At 48.0% G+C, this 19983-nt stretch overlaps 1 protein-coding gene across 1 annotated transcript in view; it reads left to right on the top strand.

Annotated features, from left to right (window-relative positions):
- Positions 1 to 19983, top strand: part of XXYLT1 (xyloside xylosyltransferase 1) — a 167091-nt gene that overhangs the window by 95111 nt on the left and 51997 nt on the right. Inside the window, exon 3 of the mRNA XM_045851728.1 lies at positions 3661 to 3793. Coding sequence (XP_045707684.1) covers positions 3661 to 3793 — 133 coding nt within the window. The remainder of the gene's footprint in view (positions 1 to 3660; positions 3794 to 19983) is intronic.

Raw genomic sequence — 19983 nt, 5'->3', positions numbered from 1 at the left:
TCTGGGCCGTCAGTGTGGCTATTTCCACATACCAGTCTTGTTTCATTCTCACAGCAGCCTTCAGCATTAGGGATAAACCCCTCAGACGTAGTTCCTGCAGAGACATGACTACACGAAGGACCAGAGGCCAGAGGAACATGGCCCTTTAAAAATGTCTTATCCTAATGAACTGCAGCATTCCTAGTAAGCATCTTCCCCTTTCGGCAGTGATATTTACAACTTGGCATCTTATTTCATTATTACATAAAAGGATAACGGTCTGGACAGATGCCCACATGACAGTGCAGGCGGCGTTTGAGGCTTTCAGCCTCCCTGAATAGAAGGGCGGGTCCTCCTGCCTTAGCCCGAAAGGTGACAGCTGGGTCAGTCTTTTCGCTTTGGTGTGAAGGGGTCACTTTGTGCTGGAGCTGCTGCTTTTTTCCTTCCTGATCAGTTAACCCTGTTTGGTGAAGTCCCTCTCAAAAAAGGTGTTAGCATTTTTAGCAAACCCTTCCTGAAAGGTGCTTTACAGGTGAGGAGTTATAAAAATGTAATCAAGCATCTCAAATTAGTGTACCTCAGGGCTGCTCTCTGGGGACCTCTCCCACGTCACTCCCTGCCAGTTCCCAGAGAACAGGGAAAGTGCTCAGATTTATCAAGGGGCCTACTGAGGCAAGGCCAGGGCTCTGCCCAAATGAAGGAGCTGTGTCTCTTCAGGAGACTTGCGACATCCCTCATCTCTGCCTTCCCAGTACACTCGCTTTCTCAAGGAGCATTCTGTCTGGCAAGTGCCACGAGACAGGTACATAGGTAGCAGTGACCTGAGGCAGCAGAGCCTGTCCAAGCAGGCCAGGGAAAGAGGCATGTGGGCTGCTCCTTGCAGAACAGGCAGGATTTGGATGACTTGGAGAGAGACCAGGGCAACACATAGCACGTGTAGGCTTTCAAGGAAGAATGGCTGATTGAACGAATGAATGGCCTCTCTACTGTTAGCTGTTAAATTATAGTGAAATTAGCATTTCATGTAGAGGACTTCCCTTAAACTCCACATTTGGCCAGCTTGTTGCTCCACTTTTTGTCTATCAAGGGTTTGGCACTTCTGCATGTCCCTGGAGTCCCAGTGGGGACAGCATTGGAACAAGAATCTGTCTCCTTGGAGCTCTTCTCGGGTCAGAAGGTGGGGGGATGGGGGAGTCAGGGTCTGTGGAAAGAGTGTGTTGGGCTTTCATGTAAAGCAGACTTAGGATCAGATGCCAGCTCTAGCACTTATGTCTCATGGACCTTGGGCTATTGTTTTCAACTATTCTAAGCCTCTCTTTCTTCATCTAAACATGTTGGGTGGTTATAAGAAATAAACTATTGCTTGTGCAATGGTGAACACTTAAAAACTGCTCAAAGGAAGGGTGCCTCTATGTGGCTCTGATTGATATTATTGGAAGTACTCCCTGGGGCCCTGAGAATGAGGTTCACCCTTTTCTCCTAATCTTGACAGTGCCACAAAGTTACCACCAAACATTCTTGAGGCCTCCCCATGTCTAGGCCAAATGCCCTGTGTCCAACCACCCCCCACACCCACTGGCTTCATCAACAGGACCTGTGATGATGTGGTTTCTCTGCTTGGGGTGATGGTGCTTTCCGTCCCTGTTCAGAAAGTCCCTGCTGTACCTTGTGTCTGGGCTGCATGTGGGAGCTGGGGGTGCGGGAGATGGACCAAAAGAAGGAAGAGAAATGGCTGGAGGGGGTGGGTGCTGCAGGGCCTCCCCATTAAGACTTCTTGGTGGCTACGACTGATTCCCGGTCAATCATTCTCCCTCAGCACACAGGGTTCTTCCCTAGGGTCACCTCGGATTCCGTTCCTGTATTCCTAAAGCCATGTCTGAGAGCAGCAGGCTCCTGGAGGCTCTGCCCTGTGGCCCATTTCTAGTCTTCACTCCTGGTTTAGGGCAGTTTTCCAGGTGACAGCAGAGTCACCACAGGGGGCCCCAGGGTCATCACCGTTCCTGATGTCCAGGTGGTTATTGTTTCTGGTGCAGGGGGGAAGCAGCATTCCCACTCACGTTTCTGTATGGGGGTGGGCGGTGTGAAGCCAGGCGGGCGGCAGGGCCCACAAGGGCCTGGTGGCTGCTTTCCTGTAGCCCTCCCCACGAGGGCCAGAACAGCCGTCTCTGGTGCCCCCTGCCTTTCCTCTGGCCTGGATAGCTGTGTTCTTACCTACTGTAATTTTTTTTCCTTCGGGAAACTCAAGTAGGATGTCGACTAATGTTTTGCTTCCGTGTCACAAAGGAAGATAGAACAAGCAACAAATGAATCAATTTTTCTTAAATAGTAGACTGATTTCTTCATAAACTAATTTAGAGAATGGCAATTAAATTCTACAAACATTCCTCAGTGTTTGGGTGCCAAGCACTGAATGATGGATGGGTGGAGGCTGAGATGCTACTGAGAGGGTCCCTGTCTGCAGAGGGCTTCCAGGGGCAGCCTGTCCTCAGGCAGCACCAGAGCTCTGCCGCAGGCGGGGCAGGCACAGAAAGGCTGGCGAGGAGCCAAGCCCAGAGCCCCGATGCTCCGGCTGGGGTTGGCGTTGCATTGCCTCTCCACACCTACCCATTCATCAAGGTCCGACCCACGCTACCCTCTTTCGTTAAGGCTTCCTAGGCTGCCTCAGGCCTCAGCAAGTCTCCTACACTCCAAGCCCTGGATCCCTGTAGGCTCCACTGCCTTGTGTAGATGACGTGAAACAACTCAGATTTAGAGAAGTCAAAGAAGTTTCCCTGGGTTACAGCATTCATCAGCAGCTGAACTGGAACTTTCACTCATGTGGTCTGATTCCCCTCCAGGCCTTCTCCTTACACCAAGTACTTACGATCTCTCTTCATCATTTGCCCCCTAGCATCCCTTCTGTGGAGCTCCCACAGTCTCTCTTCCATTTCACGTCAGGACTAGATGTCCCCTGCCTGGTTTTAGTCACCTGCCTGTCTCTGAGGGCAGGTTCCCTGTCAACCTGATGTCTTGTCCTCTCCTGGTACCAACAGCGTAGGAGCTCAGTCAGGCATGGTCAGGTGAAGGCTGAGAGAATGAACTTGGCCAACACCTTCCTCCTCCCTTCTTGCTTCTGAGTTACGTGCAGGCAACAGAAGCAAACAGCTCTTACATGCCAGGTAATTGTGAGACTCAGTTTGTCTAGCTTGACATGTGTTTAGGTTTCCAGAAGGTACTAATGGAGCTTAGGACAATAATGGCTTTTACCCCTCTCCTGTGGGTCATACACCACCTGTGCCGCAAAGAACAATGCCTGTAGGCTTTCAGTTTTAAGTAGGGTGTCCATAGAATGTGTCAGATACTTTTGAGAATGGAATGGTGTGCTGTTGACAATTACACCAGGACAGTAGGCCTAAACTGGGGCATATGGTCGCCTGGATTTAAATAAAAAGTGCGCTGCAATTGGTAGGAAAGGTACAGGACATTTGTTTGTGGAGACATCTAGTCTTGTGTGTGTGTGTGCTGTGGGGGGGAGGGGGTGGCTGGCAAAGGAAGGGCCTTGGTTGCCAGCAGCAACTTTGCGTCTTCAGTGACAGAAATAATGCAGTGCCCTTTCGGCACCTTTCACTTCATTCTCTATAAATAGCTGAGCCTCCCAGGATGTGTGTCTGTATCTTATTATTGTCTTTTTCTTTCCTCCAGAGATCCTGCGGATAATTCAGCTGGACCTAGACCTAAAGTACAAGACCAACATCCGGGAATTGTTTGAGGAGTTTGACAATTTCCTGCCCGGCGCCATCATTGGCATCGCAAGAGAGATGCAGCCGGTATACAGGTAGGTGGCAGCTGTCGGTGGGCTTCCAGGACCCCTCCCCACCCCTTGCTCCCCTCTCTCCTGCTGCTCATGGCCGACTGGGATTTATCAGCATGGAATCTTTCTGCACTTAATGTCTTCTATTTACAGCTAATAGTATGGACAGGTGGGTTTGCGCCGAAGCTGGAGATGACATCTCATGCTTTTCAGGGAGTTTGTGACATTTTTCTTGTGGAACGCTCAGCTATGTTGGTTGTCAGATCTGGTTAAGCTCAGAATTTTAAAATCTTGGGCTTTGTCTTACAGAGGAGGCATGAGGATCTAGCTTTAACTTGCCAGTCTGGCGATGAACTAGGCTTTCTTGGCCTCTGAGTCACCGGTGACCGCTCCTCTTATGAGCAGGGTGGGTTTATCAGTGTTTCGTAAGAGGAAAGGCAGCACAACTTGGGAACACACATTGGCATTACCTAGTTGAGGTGAAGAAGCGCACTCTGGGCAATGCAGTGTTTTATTGCCAACTGTGCATCGTAAGAGACACTCCAGCACCCGAGAACCAAGGGATATGTTCAAGGACATTCACTGCAGTGTTGTTGGTCATTGCCAAAAACTGAAAACAATTGAAATGTCCATAGACAGCAGAATGAATAAATAGAGTATATCCATGCAATTGAATACTAAATATATAAAACAAAAGTGAGCGAACACCTACAGTTAATAGTGCACGGAGAGGCAAAAACTAAACTGTAATCTTTAGAGATGCATACACACGTACTAAGTATTCTAAGGACAACCAGGAAATGATGATTCCCAAAAGCCAGAATGATGGTTACTTCTGGACAGGATGGGAGAGTGATGGGGAGGGGCAAGGCTGGGGCTTGCCCCTGGAGTGCCGCAATGCTTTAGTTCCCTACCTGGGTAGCTGTGCCTATGTTTGCACACATGCTCTTGTGTTAGTGTATGTCTTACAGTTGGAAACAAAGAAAGTTGGAAGGACCTATAGGTTTTCATTAACAAGAAAGCCTATGGCTCTGGGTCCAGAGAGTTCCATGTTGCTGTCTGTTCTCTCTCTGGGCAGAGCCATAGCTGACCCAGGGCCCAGCTGCCTGGAGCTGGGATTTCACTGTCCCCTGGGCTGGCCTGCTCTTTGTTCTCAGTGCAGACCCTCATGCTGGCTCCCTTCGGACATTCTTGGAGCTAGGCCCAGTCTTCGGAGCACTGCAGGGCACCGGCAACTAGTGACTCAAGAGCAGCAGGCATTTCTCCTGGGGGGTGGGGGGGGGGGCGGGCGGGGAGGGGGCGACAGCCTCAACTTGGCTGTGGCTATTTGCAAGACCCAGATCACATAACAGGAAATTCCTGCAAGGCCTCTGAACTAGCCGATAACTCCTGGACCTTGTGGGCTGATCTCCTGGACAAAACTCTCTCACAAGTTGCTCCAGAGTCATAAAGTAGAGCCTCTTACTCCCCTCTGGGGAGTGGACAGGAGGGGGTTTGGGCAAACACTGGCCGTTGACCTCACAGCAGCCTCCCTGTCTCATTCCCTTACTTCATACAAGGTGGATCTTATGTCTGAGATTCTTGATTTCTTGGCAGGAGGTGATGGAAGGAACACTGAACTGGGAGTCCAAAGTCCTCTGTGCTGGTCCCAGCTCTGCCACCAGGCCCGAGACCCTGACTCCCCTCCCTGAGAGTGGGAACAGGTGTGCTCCACACTGCCTCTCCCAGCTCTGGCGATGGGGGTCCCAGCTCTCCCGATGCTCACCATTTTCTCATTGTCGTTCCTCTGTCCTGAAGTTGCTTGTCTGCTGATGAGCTTCTCACTGCTCTGTAGGGTCCAGTGTCCCTGGAATAGTTAAACCAGGCAAATTATTCATTTGCAGTTAGAGTCATGATGCCTTCAAGCCCTGGTTTGAAATCTTCTTATGTAACATAAATGTAAACCTCATCACACACAATTTAAATTGGCCAGAATTTATGTTTTCTGTAGATCTGGGATCTTATAAACTGTGAAAATTAAATTGATTCAATCATCTGGCCTTTTCAAAAGCAGTCTCTGAAACATTTTAGATCCAAAATGAAACTGAGTTTTTCTCACCTTCAGTCTTTAGTTATCATGATGAGCAATGAGAAAGATGCGCCTTCCGCTGCAGGGCTGCATGGAATCCAAGAGCGCAGTCTGCTAGGCCTGCACACCCAGAACCAACAGACATGAAAACCCCCTTTACGTATACGTGCTTCCATCTTTCCATCCTCCCCCCCCCCGACCTCCCGCAGCTGCAGTGTTTCTAAAGGCCCCTAGTTAGGTCTCCAAGTGACTGCCCGAAGTGGTCTGCACCATCCTGCCTCTGGGTAGTGGCCATGGAATATTCTGGTCCTGGGAATGGTTTGGTGAGGACTGGGGCAGACAGGGAATGGAGTGTGGCTTTTTGCCATCTTCCGAAAGAAAACTGGAGACTCCTCTGTGACCTGAAAGACCAAGTGTTAAGTCGTCTGCCACCTTGAAGCCCGTGTGTATTTGTGGGGAGGGGGTGGGAGAAGAAAGGGGGGCATGGAAAGGAGTACGTGAACAGAACCCAAGCAAGGACAGACCGAGCTGGGCCCTTCTCGTGAGCCGCAGCCTGTCTCTTGGACTTGTGGGAAACCCCCTGCGCGGCCGTCTGCCCACCTCCGCAGGCGCTGGCCGCTCCCTAGGCTGTCCTTGAGGAACTGGCAGCTGTCTGACAGCTATGCGGTCTCCCTAACTGATGGCGTGCGAGGTGGGCAAGTTTTTTTTTTCCTATCCTAAGGGGAATCTGCTAGCATCTATGAAAAGAAAGGAAAATTTAGAAACAAAACAAAACAGCATGAAAGCAAAACTTGGACAGATTAACTGAGCTCATTTCGAGCTGGAAATTCACCAAGCAGAAATAAATTTGGATCTCCTCAGTGGTGTTATTTTTATAGTCACTTGTCTGACAGTTACTTGACTTCCAAAGGGCACATATTAAGTCATTTTTATGGCTGTTTCCCCTCTATTGTGTGCCATTAATGTTACAAACTTGTAGGGGGGCTGGGGGGAGAAAGTATTTCCCCCTGTCCGTTTGACAAGCAGCTTTCTTTACTCTTTTTTTTTTTTTTTTTTTTGCCAAATATGCACCAAATTGACTGTGTGTTTCTGGAAAATGATGGCTCATGGGATGCTAGAGTAGTGATAGAGGAACCTTTTCTTCTTGGATCCTGGTTAAGATTCTGTTGAGTAAAATATCCTGTGACCTTTCTCATCTGAAAATTGGTCATTTTGGATGAAACATTGCCCTTCCTTTCTCAACTTCTTCTCTTTCTCGTGTCAGGGAAGTAGGTCACAAACAGGTCCTCACTGGTGATACAGTTGGTGGGGTAATGTGGCCTAGTGACTAGCATGGTCTCTGTGAACAGACAGCTGTGTTTTGCAGATGTGTGCTAGTCCGGGTGCCGTTTTGAATCTGCTTCCTTACGAATGTATTAGAAGACTAAAGAAAGCTGTCGGACCCTCTTTATATACAGCCTATAAAAATTACAGAGTAAAGCAGCTCTATGTAGAAGAAACAGCACTCAGGTTGTACGCAGAAACTGTGGATTATAGTCCTGCCTTTCATGAGTTACCCATGTGATGCTTTGCAAGTCACTTGATTCTCTGACCCTCTGTTTTTTAATCTGTGAGTGGGGATAAATATATGCAGTGCACAGAATCACTAGAAAACTCAAATGTAATAGCACAATGAAAGCTTCTGGCGTAAAAGAGACCCTTAGTGAGGAGTCTTTCCTCACTCCCTCCCCTAATCCTCACAATTCCTTTTTGTGTCTCCTCCGACCCTCCACCTTGCTTTGTTCTTCTGGAAACCTCCTGTTCTACACCTCTGCCGACCATACAGGCTTACCAGTTAAAATACAGGACACCGAGTTCAACTGCATTTCAGAAAACAATAAAAGTTGTTTTGTATAAGTAGGTCCAAAATCGTGCATGGGAACATACTTGTATGAAACAATCCTTTGTTGTTTAAATGAAATTTAAATGTAACTGGGTGGTCTGTTTTTGATTTTGCTAAATCTGACAGCCCAGCCCTTATGCAAGAGTTAAAGTCTTCTCTTCCCAGCGAAGCCAGTGACATGGCTTTCCTACAAGACCCTTGAGTAAGGAGGAACGAAGGGCGCGGAAGTGGAGCTCGTGAGGGGCACAGAGCGAGGAGTGGGAGGCAGCCCTCGAAGTCTCCGAGAGATAACAGGTCTGAGGTCCACCACTGCGCAGGAGCAGGAGGCCAGCCTGTGGTCTTGGGGGCGGCCACTGGGGCTAGGAAGCCTGGCACTGGCTTAGATTCAGGCCACAGGGCTCCTGCTGAAGCAGGGTTTGCGAGGGAGGGAGTGGGGTTCTAGGGGAAGGGTGGGGGAGAGAGAGGGAATATATAGGGTTTAGCAGAAGTAACACCTGCTTGAGTATGGTTGGCAGGGTAATAATATGGGTATGATAATTTATAGTTTTAATTTGAAATTTCACCTAAAATGTCATATGGTGTGCTTGAGTGTGATATTGTTATGTTACAGAATTACATGCTTATGATTTTTTAATAAAAAGTTTTGTAATAAAAAAGAGGCGTTACTTGTGCCACACCCTGTGTATGTGAGTGTGTGTGTATATGTGTGTAATCGCGCGAGAGAATGTGTGTGTGTTGAGGAGCTGGGGTCACAGCCCTTGGTTCTGGTCACTCTGTCTCAGAGCTGGCCACCTGAGGAGCTGCAGAATGGGAGCTTTGTGGGTGGGGGCCATGGGCTTCCCGTTCAGTCTGTCTCGGCTCCCCAGGCCAGCTGTGTGCTGGTCTGCGCTCAAACCCGTCCTGGGGGGGAAGCAGCAGGCTAATCCTGTCAGCTGTTGATAACACACCACTAGGCAGGAATTTGCTTTTGTGTTAGGTATTTTAATAGTGTCTACTCTTTCACCTTTTAGGTCACATGGTTTTTATTGGCAGCGTTTGTGCCAGCCTAGCTTCCTTCCAGATCCTTGGAATGAAAATGTCTGGCTTATCTGCAGGGTGCCCTGTCCATTCTGGGGGCTCCCAGGGGAACTAGGGAGGAAGTGAGGTCTACCACAGAGGTTGGAGGAGGGTGGATGGATGCCACCTCTGCCACTCACAGCTTCGTGACCTTGGGCAAGTCTCCTGATCTCTCTGAACTTCAGTTTCTTTAGCCGAGAAGCGGAGGTTACAGCACTGTGTAACTACGTATGGCACAGGTGATCGGAGGACTCATTTAGGCAATGCACTTACAGTGCCTGGCACAGAGCAGGGCTCTCTGGTGTTGGTGGCAATTTTATCCAGTCCCAGCTCAGCGACTTATCAGTTCTGTGACTATAGGAAAGTCACTTTTTAACCTAAGAGCTTCAGTTTCCCTGTGTGTAAAATTGGAGCTACTGATAACTTAGGATAATCAGTGCTAATATTTTGGCTTCTCAGCATCTGAACTCCCTTCAGGAATTCCTGGACATGTGAGCCTTCCTCCTCCCTTTCTGGAGGGCAAAAAACCTGGACACTTTATTTCTTGGACTCCTTGCAGCCGGGGTGTTGGTGCTGTGTCTCCCTCCTCGGCTCGCTCCCCTGAGGAAACTATCATCATGAATTTAGTATCTGTGCAGGCTGGTTTTTATACCTTTACTACATATCCTAAGCAATGTAAGGTATCTGCGAAACACACACTGCCAGTATTACCAGGAGAAAACAAGTGGTCCACAATTCTGGCCAGGAGTTTTAACATCCTCTGTTAGAAACCCAGCGCTCAGAGAGGGGAAGATGTGCAAAGAGAAGATTGCAGTATAGTCACAGCAGAGGAGGAAGGAGAGAGGAGGGGCAGCGAGAGACACAGAAGGACAAACAGTGTCTGAGGCAGGCATCCTATTCTCTGATTTCACACCAGAGCCTGCTTCTTCTTCCCCTGGGGGATGGGCTATCTCCGTCCCTGGCACCCTGCAGAGGGCAAGCTTCTGGCCACTCTGCCTGCTTCTGGCCATGGCACTAGCCCTGATCACCAGTGTGGTTGGCGTTCTATCTGGTCCATGGAGATGTTTATCTCAGTTTGAACCCTATTATGTCCTTTCCCCCTGCTGCACCCCTTGAATTAAAAAAAAATTATTATACAAACGTGGTTATAAAAAGTAGCACATTCTCATTAAAAATTTTAAAAGTTTGTCAGGATTTTTACTTTTCCAGAAACTTTCTGCAGAATTATCAGTATATGTTGTGTGTGTGTGTGTGTAAATGAATTCATGTTATATACCCTTGTACATCTCCCTTTGTTCACCTAACAGTATGTCTTACCCATCCTTGCAGTTAACTCAGTATTCAACTATATTCGTTGATCAAACATTGCTAGTCTCTAACGTAACTTTTTTCCTTACTTTTTACTATGGAAACTTTGCAACAGAGTAAGGTATGTGGGTGCTTCAATATTATAATGTTCTTGGAGCTTCAACAGCCCTTGGCCAATCTCATTTCATCTCTGCTCCACCCACTTCCCCTCCATTATTTGTAAGCAAGTTCCAGACAGAATATCATTCCATCTGTAATTGTCATTTTTATTCTGTTTTTTTTAAACCCTATCTACCATTGCTGGATTTGGAGCTGAGGAGTGTTGTGTGAACTCAGTGTCATTTCGTCTTCCAGTTCCTCAGGCTGCTACCAGTTCGCCTGAGGACGGAAAACAGACAGACACGGTGCTGCTGTCGAACCAGCCAGCACTTTCCGTCTCTCCCCAGACTGGCTCCTGTCAGGATGTTGCTCTAACAGTCATGTCTGGCAGGCTTGACGGCCACAGTACAAACTCGGATCTGTTGCTCACTAGGCACGAAGCTCTGCTTTGTAAGAACCCGACCACCGCCATCATGTCAGGATGAGTGGAGGCAGGACTTGAAGATGAAAAGAGCAGATTCTCTTCTTCCCTCTGACACTGAGGGTGAATTTCTTGGCATTTGTTACTTGTTTTTTTTTTTAATTAACCAAGATTGAACCTGTCAGTTTCTATTAGAGTTAAATCTGAATAGAAGAGAGAAAAGCCTGTCACTTTTTAAAACAGTGACTTCTTTATCAAGAAGCCCGGTATTCCTCTGCTTCCTGGGAGTCGGAAGCCTGGGCTAACTGTGTTTGCTCAGCCTGTGTGACCTGGAGGCAGAGAGAGAGCCCCTACAGGAATGGCTAATAAAGGAGGAGAGAAATACCTGCCCTGAGGTAGAGAGAAAAATATCTTCTATGAGATTGTTATTTTTTAATGACACCATTGGGAAAATGTGTTTTAAAAGGAAAAAGCTGTGTGTAGAAGAACCCAAATGGAATTGTGTTTGTGTTAATGTAATTGTTCCCCATCCGATGGTTGTGAATACCCTGATGCCAGCAGAATGCCAGGGAACCAGGGAGGCTGCTGGAGACAGAGGGTCGGGCCGAGCCAAGGTCCTGGCAGATACATCGGGAGCTTCCATCCTCTGAAAACACTGCTCATTTCAGTTCTTTTGTCTTCCTGCACAGTATGAGTGCATTGGCTCTACTGAGTCAACAACAAAAGGCCCATGGCATGGTACCTGGTGCAGATGTCTTTTGAAAGAGTGAGTGAGGAGGTGGATGAGTGGACCAGGTGTGCCAGGAACGTAGTAGATGTTTGTTGAATACACGAAGGAACATATGCTGAAGCAGAGGGTCCTTCCTCAAGAGCATGTTGATCAAACGGCTCGTCACTGGCATTTTTACAGAAATGGCTTTCACATATTTTTAAAACAATCTGTAGGAAACATTGTTATTCTCAGTTTTCACTGTGCTCATCTTGTGTGAACTGCAGGATTCGGTGCTTTGAGAAATTATGACGTAGAAGAAAGAATGAGGGAGATGGGGCAGGTAAAATTCAGTAACGACACGGACATGAAGATGTAAACACACTAAGTCCGTATTGCCAGTTGGAGATTTCCTCTGTGTGAGCCACAGTGACACTCGCCATAGGAACTGTAAACCTCACCGTGTGGCCCACGTCATCCTGTTTCATATCCTGCCTTCAGAACTCTAAGAGGTGTGTGAGCCATGCTTCTGTCTTTCCTTTGAAAGGTTTTTCGGAAGGGTGGTGGGATTCACTGTACAGACATCGCCTTTAGGAAATGTACTTAGGAGGGCTTGGCTCTGTGCCTGCGTAGAAAACTCACACCATGGGTATTTGCCATGGGCCTGGCTGAGCAGTGGACAGAAACTGGACCCTGTCCCTGGAAGCCTGCAGCCTTGCTGGTGGGACCACCTCCCCAGATTGCTCCACTGAGTGGTGGGCCTGGGTGTGTGCTCCCACTGAGACACAACCACGGATGGCGTGCCTGGGAGGACAGCCCTGTTCTGCATTACTGTACCTTGTTTCTTTTGCTAAATAAACATCATATTGGCAGAGCCTCATTTACAATCTGGGGAGCAAAAAAGACTTATCTATAAGCATCTACCTGGGGAAAAACCAGAATAGCATAGTTGAATCACAGAGGCATATGTGCAAAAGGGATTTTCTGTGACAGTGTGTGGGAAGGACTGAGTTAAGCATGACCAGTGCCATGTGAGGGGAATTTAAACGTAGCTCCATGGCCATCTCAAGTACACATTTCAGCCATGTGACTGTATTTCTGCAGGTTATAAAGCGAAATGGATATGCAAGCCCCAGGCCCTCCACTTCCAGGTTAGCAGCAGAAATATCAATCTTTTAAACTGGACTTGACTTGGAAATAAACACATTACCTCTTACTACTGCTTTGGGTGACTTCTTTAAATGAGCCATTGATGGTGATCATAGAGAACCCTTGTAATCTTCTGTTTAGGGGTGGCAGACTTGACTTTCTGAGCTTTTTATTTGGGATCCAGAATTGCTTAGTATGTAATAATGCACCTGGACATTTGCTATGTCCCTGCCTCTGTAGACAGCACTCATTATGAGGCTGGCTGGTCCTGATGGACTTCCAGAAATGTGAAGTCATAGAGATGCTCATGGGGCCTCATTACTGTCAGTTATTGTGGATTGACGTGCCAATGCATTTGGCTACTTCACCGGTTCCACATCATCCACTTGGCCCTGGAAGGAAACAATGTCTTCCTTAATAAAATCAAACCAGTGTCTTCCCTGAGTATGAGCAAGGAAACCCTTTCTCTAACTGTGTAGGACCTCTTAATCTCGGTGAACTCAAGAACCATGAACTTGGGACTATAAAGAAGGCACTATAATTTTAGTTGTCTACTTGGCTCTGTAGTAAACATTTAGCTTTTCAAGAGTCTGGAAGATAGTGTCTAGGCAAGGTAAAGACATAACAATGAATCATATTGTTTAGATGGAATAACTAAAACAGAGGAGAAGCACCCCCGTTTCCTCTGCCTGTTCCTTCCTACCCAGATATCAACAGTGTTTGGGAAGAGCATGATGTGACCTTGCTCTTCCAGGCCACCTGGTTGATCACACCTCACATCGTTTCAGCTGCTGTCAAAGGTGAAAGGCATCATACATACTCCTTTTGTATAAAAGCAGTATGGAGAGACTCTGAGGCCTTGATGGTACAGAGAAGACTTGAAGTGGCCTGCCATAGTCTGGGAAAGATTTGTGGTTGGAATAAAATATCTGGATTGCATGTGATTAGCTACAGCCACCTGCACAGACCAGACCAGAGGAGCCCCAAACCCCAGTCCACACACGCTGTATCACATTCAAGATCAGATAGATGTGGGTAGTTCTGTAAAAAACTGTTAAATGAAAGAACATCCAGTTAGGCTTTCAAAAGGAGAGAGGTGACCCAGTGAACGTAACGTATTGTAACAGGCACAAAAAGGGGCCACCTGTGATTCAGCACCTCAGGATATAGCCCGTAGCAGTTTAATTTCAAGTAAATACCTCTGGGAAATAATACAAGATTTTTGAGAATTTAAAAATGGATTGTGAAAGAAAAGAAAGGAAAGTAATTGATTGAAAACCCATCTATGTCCTGGTTCCTGATTGCCGAGTCTTAACGGTTTTATTTTGTAAGAACGTGAGCCCCCGAGTTGCCAGATTTTTCTCATTCCCCGCCCCAGGAGAAGCCAGAAACCTGTGTTGTTAATGTAAAAGCTCCTGATTTTTAAATATTGACAATTAAAGGCAACAGTCTGCTGGCCAAACAAAACACAATGGTGCACCAGTTTCAGCTCGAGAACTGTCAGGTTGAAATTTGGGGTTTAAAAGTTCATTGACGCAAAAAAACAAACCAAATGCTTCCACCCGTCGGCCTGGACCTTTTGAAGACTTCACTTCATTGGTCCTCGGATACTGATGGGGACAGTTTTTGGATGCTGCAACTTTGTTTTTTTCCAATGTTTTTCTTCATTAATTAAAATAGTTGATTTGTACTGGTAACTTAGAATTCCATCAGATGTTTTTCTAATTAACCTCAGACTTACCTAATAACAACATGTTAAGGCCAAATGTAATCCTTGCCCAGAAATATAATTTTGGAAGAAAATAAAAAGATCCCCAGACTTACCGTTTATCAGAGCTGGCAACCACAATACCTTAACGTGAATGGGTATGAGAACTTCTTAACTGCTCCCAGTGTCTGAAGACGCTTTGGGGAGATGGAGGGTCTAGACAGGGAGGGAAAGAGGGAGAGATGCCAAGGGGAAGAGGGAAGGACAAGGGAGAGGTCTAGGAGAGACGTGGCAGTTGCATGTTAACCGCTTCTCATTTCACCGTCCTGTCTGCGCAGTGTTATCTCAAACACAAGTTGGTGCAGCACGGGACCCACGGAGACCCCAGCCCCTGAGCCTCACTGTCTGTCTGCTCAGGCCCAGTCTGAGGACGTCACTAATGAAACACAGTGGTCTCTTTGACGGCCCCTCTCTCCTTGGTCTTCAAGTCACAAATACTTGTACTTGTCCTGGATGATTAATTAGTTTCTCCTTCTGTACAGCTAACTGGATGTCCTTTTTTTGTCCAGGTGACTAATAGAAAACATGGGGCCAAGCATGCGGTACACCTGTAGCTAGCTTATGGTTCTTTATAGGATGCCCTTCGGCTTCTTTGCTAGCCAAGGTGAATCCCCTCTGGAACAAAATGGGGGATAAGATTTAAAGGAAAGAATGGGAGGAGGAGAAGATATATGCAGTCTGAATTAGACCCTACCATTTGAGACTCCATTTTTCAGGTCTGCCCACCTGGAGTAATTAAAGATAAACATCGTGAGAAATAGTCCCGGAAGGATGTACAGTATGGGTGGGGTGACCATTTAATTTGAGTATTAACTGATTTTTTTAAATTAGAATATGTTTGAGAGTGAAGTGGGGATGCTATTAATCACACTAGGACAACAGGTGTGAACCAGGACTGTCCTGGGCCACCGGAGGATATGAGGTCACCCTCAGCTCCAGGGGCGGAGCAGAGAGGGGTGGGTGGGAAAGGGTGCAGGAAGGGGATGGTGCAGGGGAAGGCTACTGTGAGAGGCTGGCTCATTCAGCATCAGATGCTGCTGTGGTTGGCAGTGCGTTTGGATCTATCATCTGCTCAAACCAGGAGGGGAGGGTTGGGTCCTCATTAGTTTTTGACTGGACTTTCAAGGTGAAGAGTACAAGTGTCCTGTCTCTATAAGAGCATCATACCAAGTCTGCCCTGCATGTCTCCTGGTGGTCGTCCCCATCAGCTCAGGAGCTGTATGTAATTGAATAGGATTAGGCTCTCTCTGATGGGTGGTGCTAACACTACATAGAGACTGTAATTTACTAACTTTGAGAACTCACCACTGGGATTTGGCCACAATTCCACATAGAAAGAATCGAGGAAAAGGAGTGGAGGCGAGGTAGTTGCCTCTCAAAGTGTAAATGCTTTGTTTTTACCATTGATTTTTGGCTGGTCTCAAAAATTCCCAAGAGCTGCTTCTGGTACACATTAGCCACACTTGAGAATTTCACCAGGACTGCACCCTTTCAGCTGTGACCTGGAAAGCCTGACTTGTGTGCTTCTATGCACCCCAGAGGGCCTGCAGGGCAGGCTTTCCTCCCTGGACACAGTGGAAAATGTTGCCCTGTGCCTCCTGGATGGGCTTTTACTATGTCTGGAGTGAGCAGAATTTCCAGTAGCTGGAAGGGGTCCTTGTCTGGGAGAAACCAGCAGGGGCCAGAAGTGAAGGCAGCATAGCCCAGCATTCCCAGCTCCCTGGAAGGGAATGGAATGGAAATCCAGACCCCACCCCCCGCCCCTGTTGATGCCGCTCCTGTGGCCTGGCCCTGGAATTACTCAAGATAAAGGTGACTGCAGGAAATCAACATGATCTGGGCTTTAGTCCTGGAGTCCTGGGTGCATTTTTTGGGAGGTGGCCCTTGTTTACTTAGCACATCTGAGATTGTCTAAGCTGTCTTGGTGACTTTAACACCTTAGCTGTTAGGAATGCCATGGGTGTTTGTTGGGGACCTACTCTCATTGAACCACAGGCCAAGCCCTCAAGAGCATAACAGTTTGGAGGGCTGGTCGCCCCTGCAGCTGAGGGTCTAAGCACCCTAGAAAAGAGTCTGTGGCCCTTCTTCCATAACTGGTGGTACCTTCAGACCATGCTTCCTTCCCGCTGCTCACTCTGATGCTCAGGGCCCTGGTCCCCTCTCCATCACTTCACACCATTTTATGCCCCTTAGAAGCCACTGCCTTGCCAGCAACTCCTGCCACTGGTTGTAAGTGCCCCTCAGGCTTGAGCAGTGCTCACCTGTCCGCAGGTTGGTTTTACATTTGCTCCTCATACTAATTCAGCAGAGCAGGAAGGCAGGCTGTTTTATCCTCGTTTTGCAGAAGAGACTGAGTTTTGGGGAGGTGAGATTTTCCCTGGGTCAGTGGGTCAGTTGGTCATTTGGTCAGGACTAGAACTCGGGTCCTTGGCCTCAGTGCCCTGCTTGTCCTCTATGCACTTGAGGTCCTAGGAGGATGCTTCCTAGACCCTGCCCTCTATGTCCTGATAATAATAAAACAGCAGGTCTGGAGAGGTTTTGCAGCCTCATACCCAGGTGGGGTCACCGAATCGCCTTTATGGGGTAGGGATGGGGGGATTTTACAGCATATACATAACTGAAAGCTAAAGACAATCACAGTCTTTCTTTCACAGTCTCTTAAAGCATTCAAGAGCACTTACATTCGGGCCTTGGCATTTGAGTCCCATACACACTGCCCTGCCACCTCCATCCACATCTACATTTGGCAAAGGCTGGCTTTCTGCTCCAACCTCTGGGGGTCCCTCCAGCAAAGTGGTTTTTATCACTTCTTCTCCTCACAGCACGGTGACATCCCTGGTGGTGCCGTGAGGAGTGTGCAATTAAAGAGAGCTGCGGATGGCTGCTCCCGGGCTGCTTTTTGGGGTTGTGAATCACTGGGGAATCGGAGTGGTGTAGGTTTTAGTGTGAACTGTGTCCAGTCAGGCCACTCACAGCTTTTATACCAGGGAGGGCATGTTTTTACAGTTGCTAGAGGGTGTGGGCTTCATGTTTTTTGATATATCTGCAGCTTGACTTGCACTAAAACTTCTCTTACCACATGGAAGCATTAGTGTAATTCCTTCCTCTCTCCCTCCCTTCCTTCCTTCGCTCCTTCCTTCTCTCCATCCCTCACGTCTTTCTTCTTCTCCACACCCATCCTTCATCATCCCTCTGAAATAATAGGAAAGATTTACTCTGGGTGTCATTGACTCAGAAGAGTTTCAGTATCTACCCATTAACTCACAGAATCCCACTCTGCTCTTTATTGCCAGGGCAGCCTGTTGTTGCCCACATGTCTCAGCCTCCTGGTGTGAGGCCTGGAGGCCTTGTTCAGAGCCAGCCCGGAGTCTCCAGGGAGGCAGGGAGGTGCTCAGTGTGTCCTAGGCTCTTGGACATTGAAACCACCTGTACTTTGCCCCCTCCCTCCTGTCTCACCTCCGCCTAGTCCTCTGACTGAGATGGTTAACAAGCATCCCTCATCCTGCCAACTGAGTGCTGATGAAGGGGTGGAGAGACAGGCTGGAATGGCTTGAGTCAGGTCATGTCCTCTTTTTTTAAAAAAATATTTTATTTATTTATTTTTAGAGAGGGAAAGGAGGGAGAAAGAGAGAGAGAGAGAGAGAGAGAGAGAGAGAAACATCAATGTGCGGTTGCTGGGGTCCATGGTCTGCAACCCAGGCATGTGCCCTGGATGGGAATCGAACCTGCGACACTTTGGTTCCCAGCCCGCGCTCAATCCACTGAAACGTCCTCTTTATCTGCCTTGGTTTCCTCCATTATAAAATGAGAAGGATGAACTGAAATGTCTTTCCTAATTCTCGTAGACAGTAAATCATAGATTTACTGCTATAATGACACAGTCTCGGGTACAGGAGAGTCATCTGATGGCATTTTTTCTCATGTTTGAATTCCCCCTACAGCATCTCTGACTTATCAGGTCTCAGCTTGTTTACTTCTAAAGCAGCCCATTATTTTATTGTTGGACAAGATCATTGGAATGTTTTTCTGAATATTAAGTAAAAAAAAAAAGAAGAAGGCTTCCCTGTGGCTTCTGCTCATTGCCCCCCTTCTGTACTCTGGAGCCACATGGAACACGTGTGCATTCTCTGGCCCACAAAAGTCCTGCAGCGATTCAGATTTGTAGAGAGCTTTCATTTTCTCCGAGTCGTCTTTTATCTGGGCTGAGAGCCCTTCCCTCACACACACACACCCCTTCTCCCTCCACCAGGAAGGGCATTCCACTTTGAGGGCCAGCATGTTGGAATATGGGTAGAAAAGCGTTCCCTCTTGGTGTAGGTTCCGGGAGGCAGGAAGGATGCCTCTCTGGAGCAGACACACACATTTCTTACCTGTGAAGCCAGGGCCCAGTTTGTAGGAGTCCCATCCAGCCTCCCGAGGGCTGACCTTGTCCACCACAGGGGCAGAGGCCGTACAGATTCCCAGACACAGATTGTGCAGGAGGTTCCCTGGGCCTCACCTGAGCCCTCGCCCTGTGCACACAGCTCAGCAGCTCAGCACAGGGTCATGTTGCAATGTCAATATAATGACCAGCAACGCTCATGCTCCTGTTCTGGGTGCAGGGACCAGCAAGGTTTTTAGGATGTCTAGGGCATTAGAAGAAGAAAGAGAGAAAAAGAAAACTTTGGGACAGTCAGTATGTGAGTGAAATGTTCGAGTTTGTTGGGAGCTGCCTAGAGGATCCCTGAAAGCAGGGACTGCAGTGACTCCCCAAGATGTGGCTGCGCAGACCACATTCCCTTGCTTTCCCCCCTCACCAGTATCCTCCCATCTCCACTTTAAGGGAACAGTAGAAGATGCTCTGTGGTTGTGTCCTGTCTCCTCTCTGGTGGACGGACTTGGCCACTTCAGACCACAGAACCACACAACGTGGATGTCAGAGCCTCCTGTGGGGACACAGCGAGCACTATGGGTCTTCTCCAAATCATAATGTCCTCTTCCTGTTTTCTCGGTGGGGCCTGTGCCTTCTGGATCTCTTGCCAGGTGTGGCCAGTACATTTTCACAGCTATTAGCTCCAAGGGCCTCCCTCTATTTCCTGGAGCTTCCTGACAGCTGGGGTTCATGGTCATGGGGCATTTGTCACAGTTTGGGGGTAGGATTTCTGTATAACTGCTTTGAGACCTTACTACTTCTATTGTCACTTAAAAACTAGCTTAAACATTGTACTGGAATAAAAATGTTTGCACGCCTTGTATACATCTGGGTTGACCTCCAGGGGTTTTGAGCAACATGAGCTTCCCTGCATGGAGTGCAGTGCAGAGCTGCGGTTGTGCACTGGTTTTCAGGGCCCACAGAGTCTGGCGTGCCAGGGGGTTCTGGGGGGCGGGCGTGCCAGCACTGGCCAGGAAGAAGGGTCCAGCCTTTTGGGTTGGGAAAGCTGGGTCACTTCCTTCCTCTCTCTCAGAACTGCTCTGAGGGTGATGCTGAGAGGCGGCACAGTGGAGAGGTGAAGGGCAGGCTGCCAGGGTTGGATTCCAGCTCTGCCACTTGCTGCCTCCATGACCCTGAGCTGATCTCTTGACCTCACTGTGCCTGGGGCATTCTGTAAAACAGGACCTTCCTCACGGGGGTGGGGTTGTGAGGACTGAATAAGTTAATATTTGTCCAGTGCTTAGAACAATACATAGCACAAGTGCTATGTGAGTATCTATAAAATAAGTAAAGGGGTTGTGCCAAAATATACACCGTGCATGGTGACTGCTCAGCAATAATGT

Source organism: Phyllostomus hastatus, unplaced genomic scaffold (assembly GCF_019186645.2).
Source record: "Phyllostomus hastatus isolate PE091 unplaced genomic scaffold, TTU_PhHast_1.1 phas_contig_86, whole genome shotgun sequence".
NCBI classification, from domain to species: domain Eukaryota; kingdom Metazoa; phylum Chordata; class Mammalia; order Chiroptera; family Phyllostomidae; genus Phyllostomus; species Phyllostomus hastatus.
This window is presented reverse-complemented; position numbering and strand designations above follow the sequence as displayed.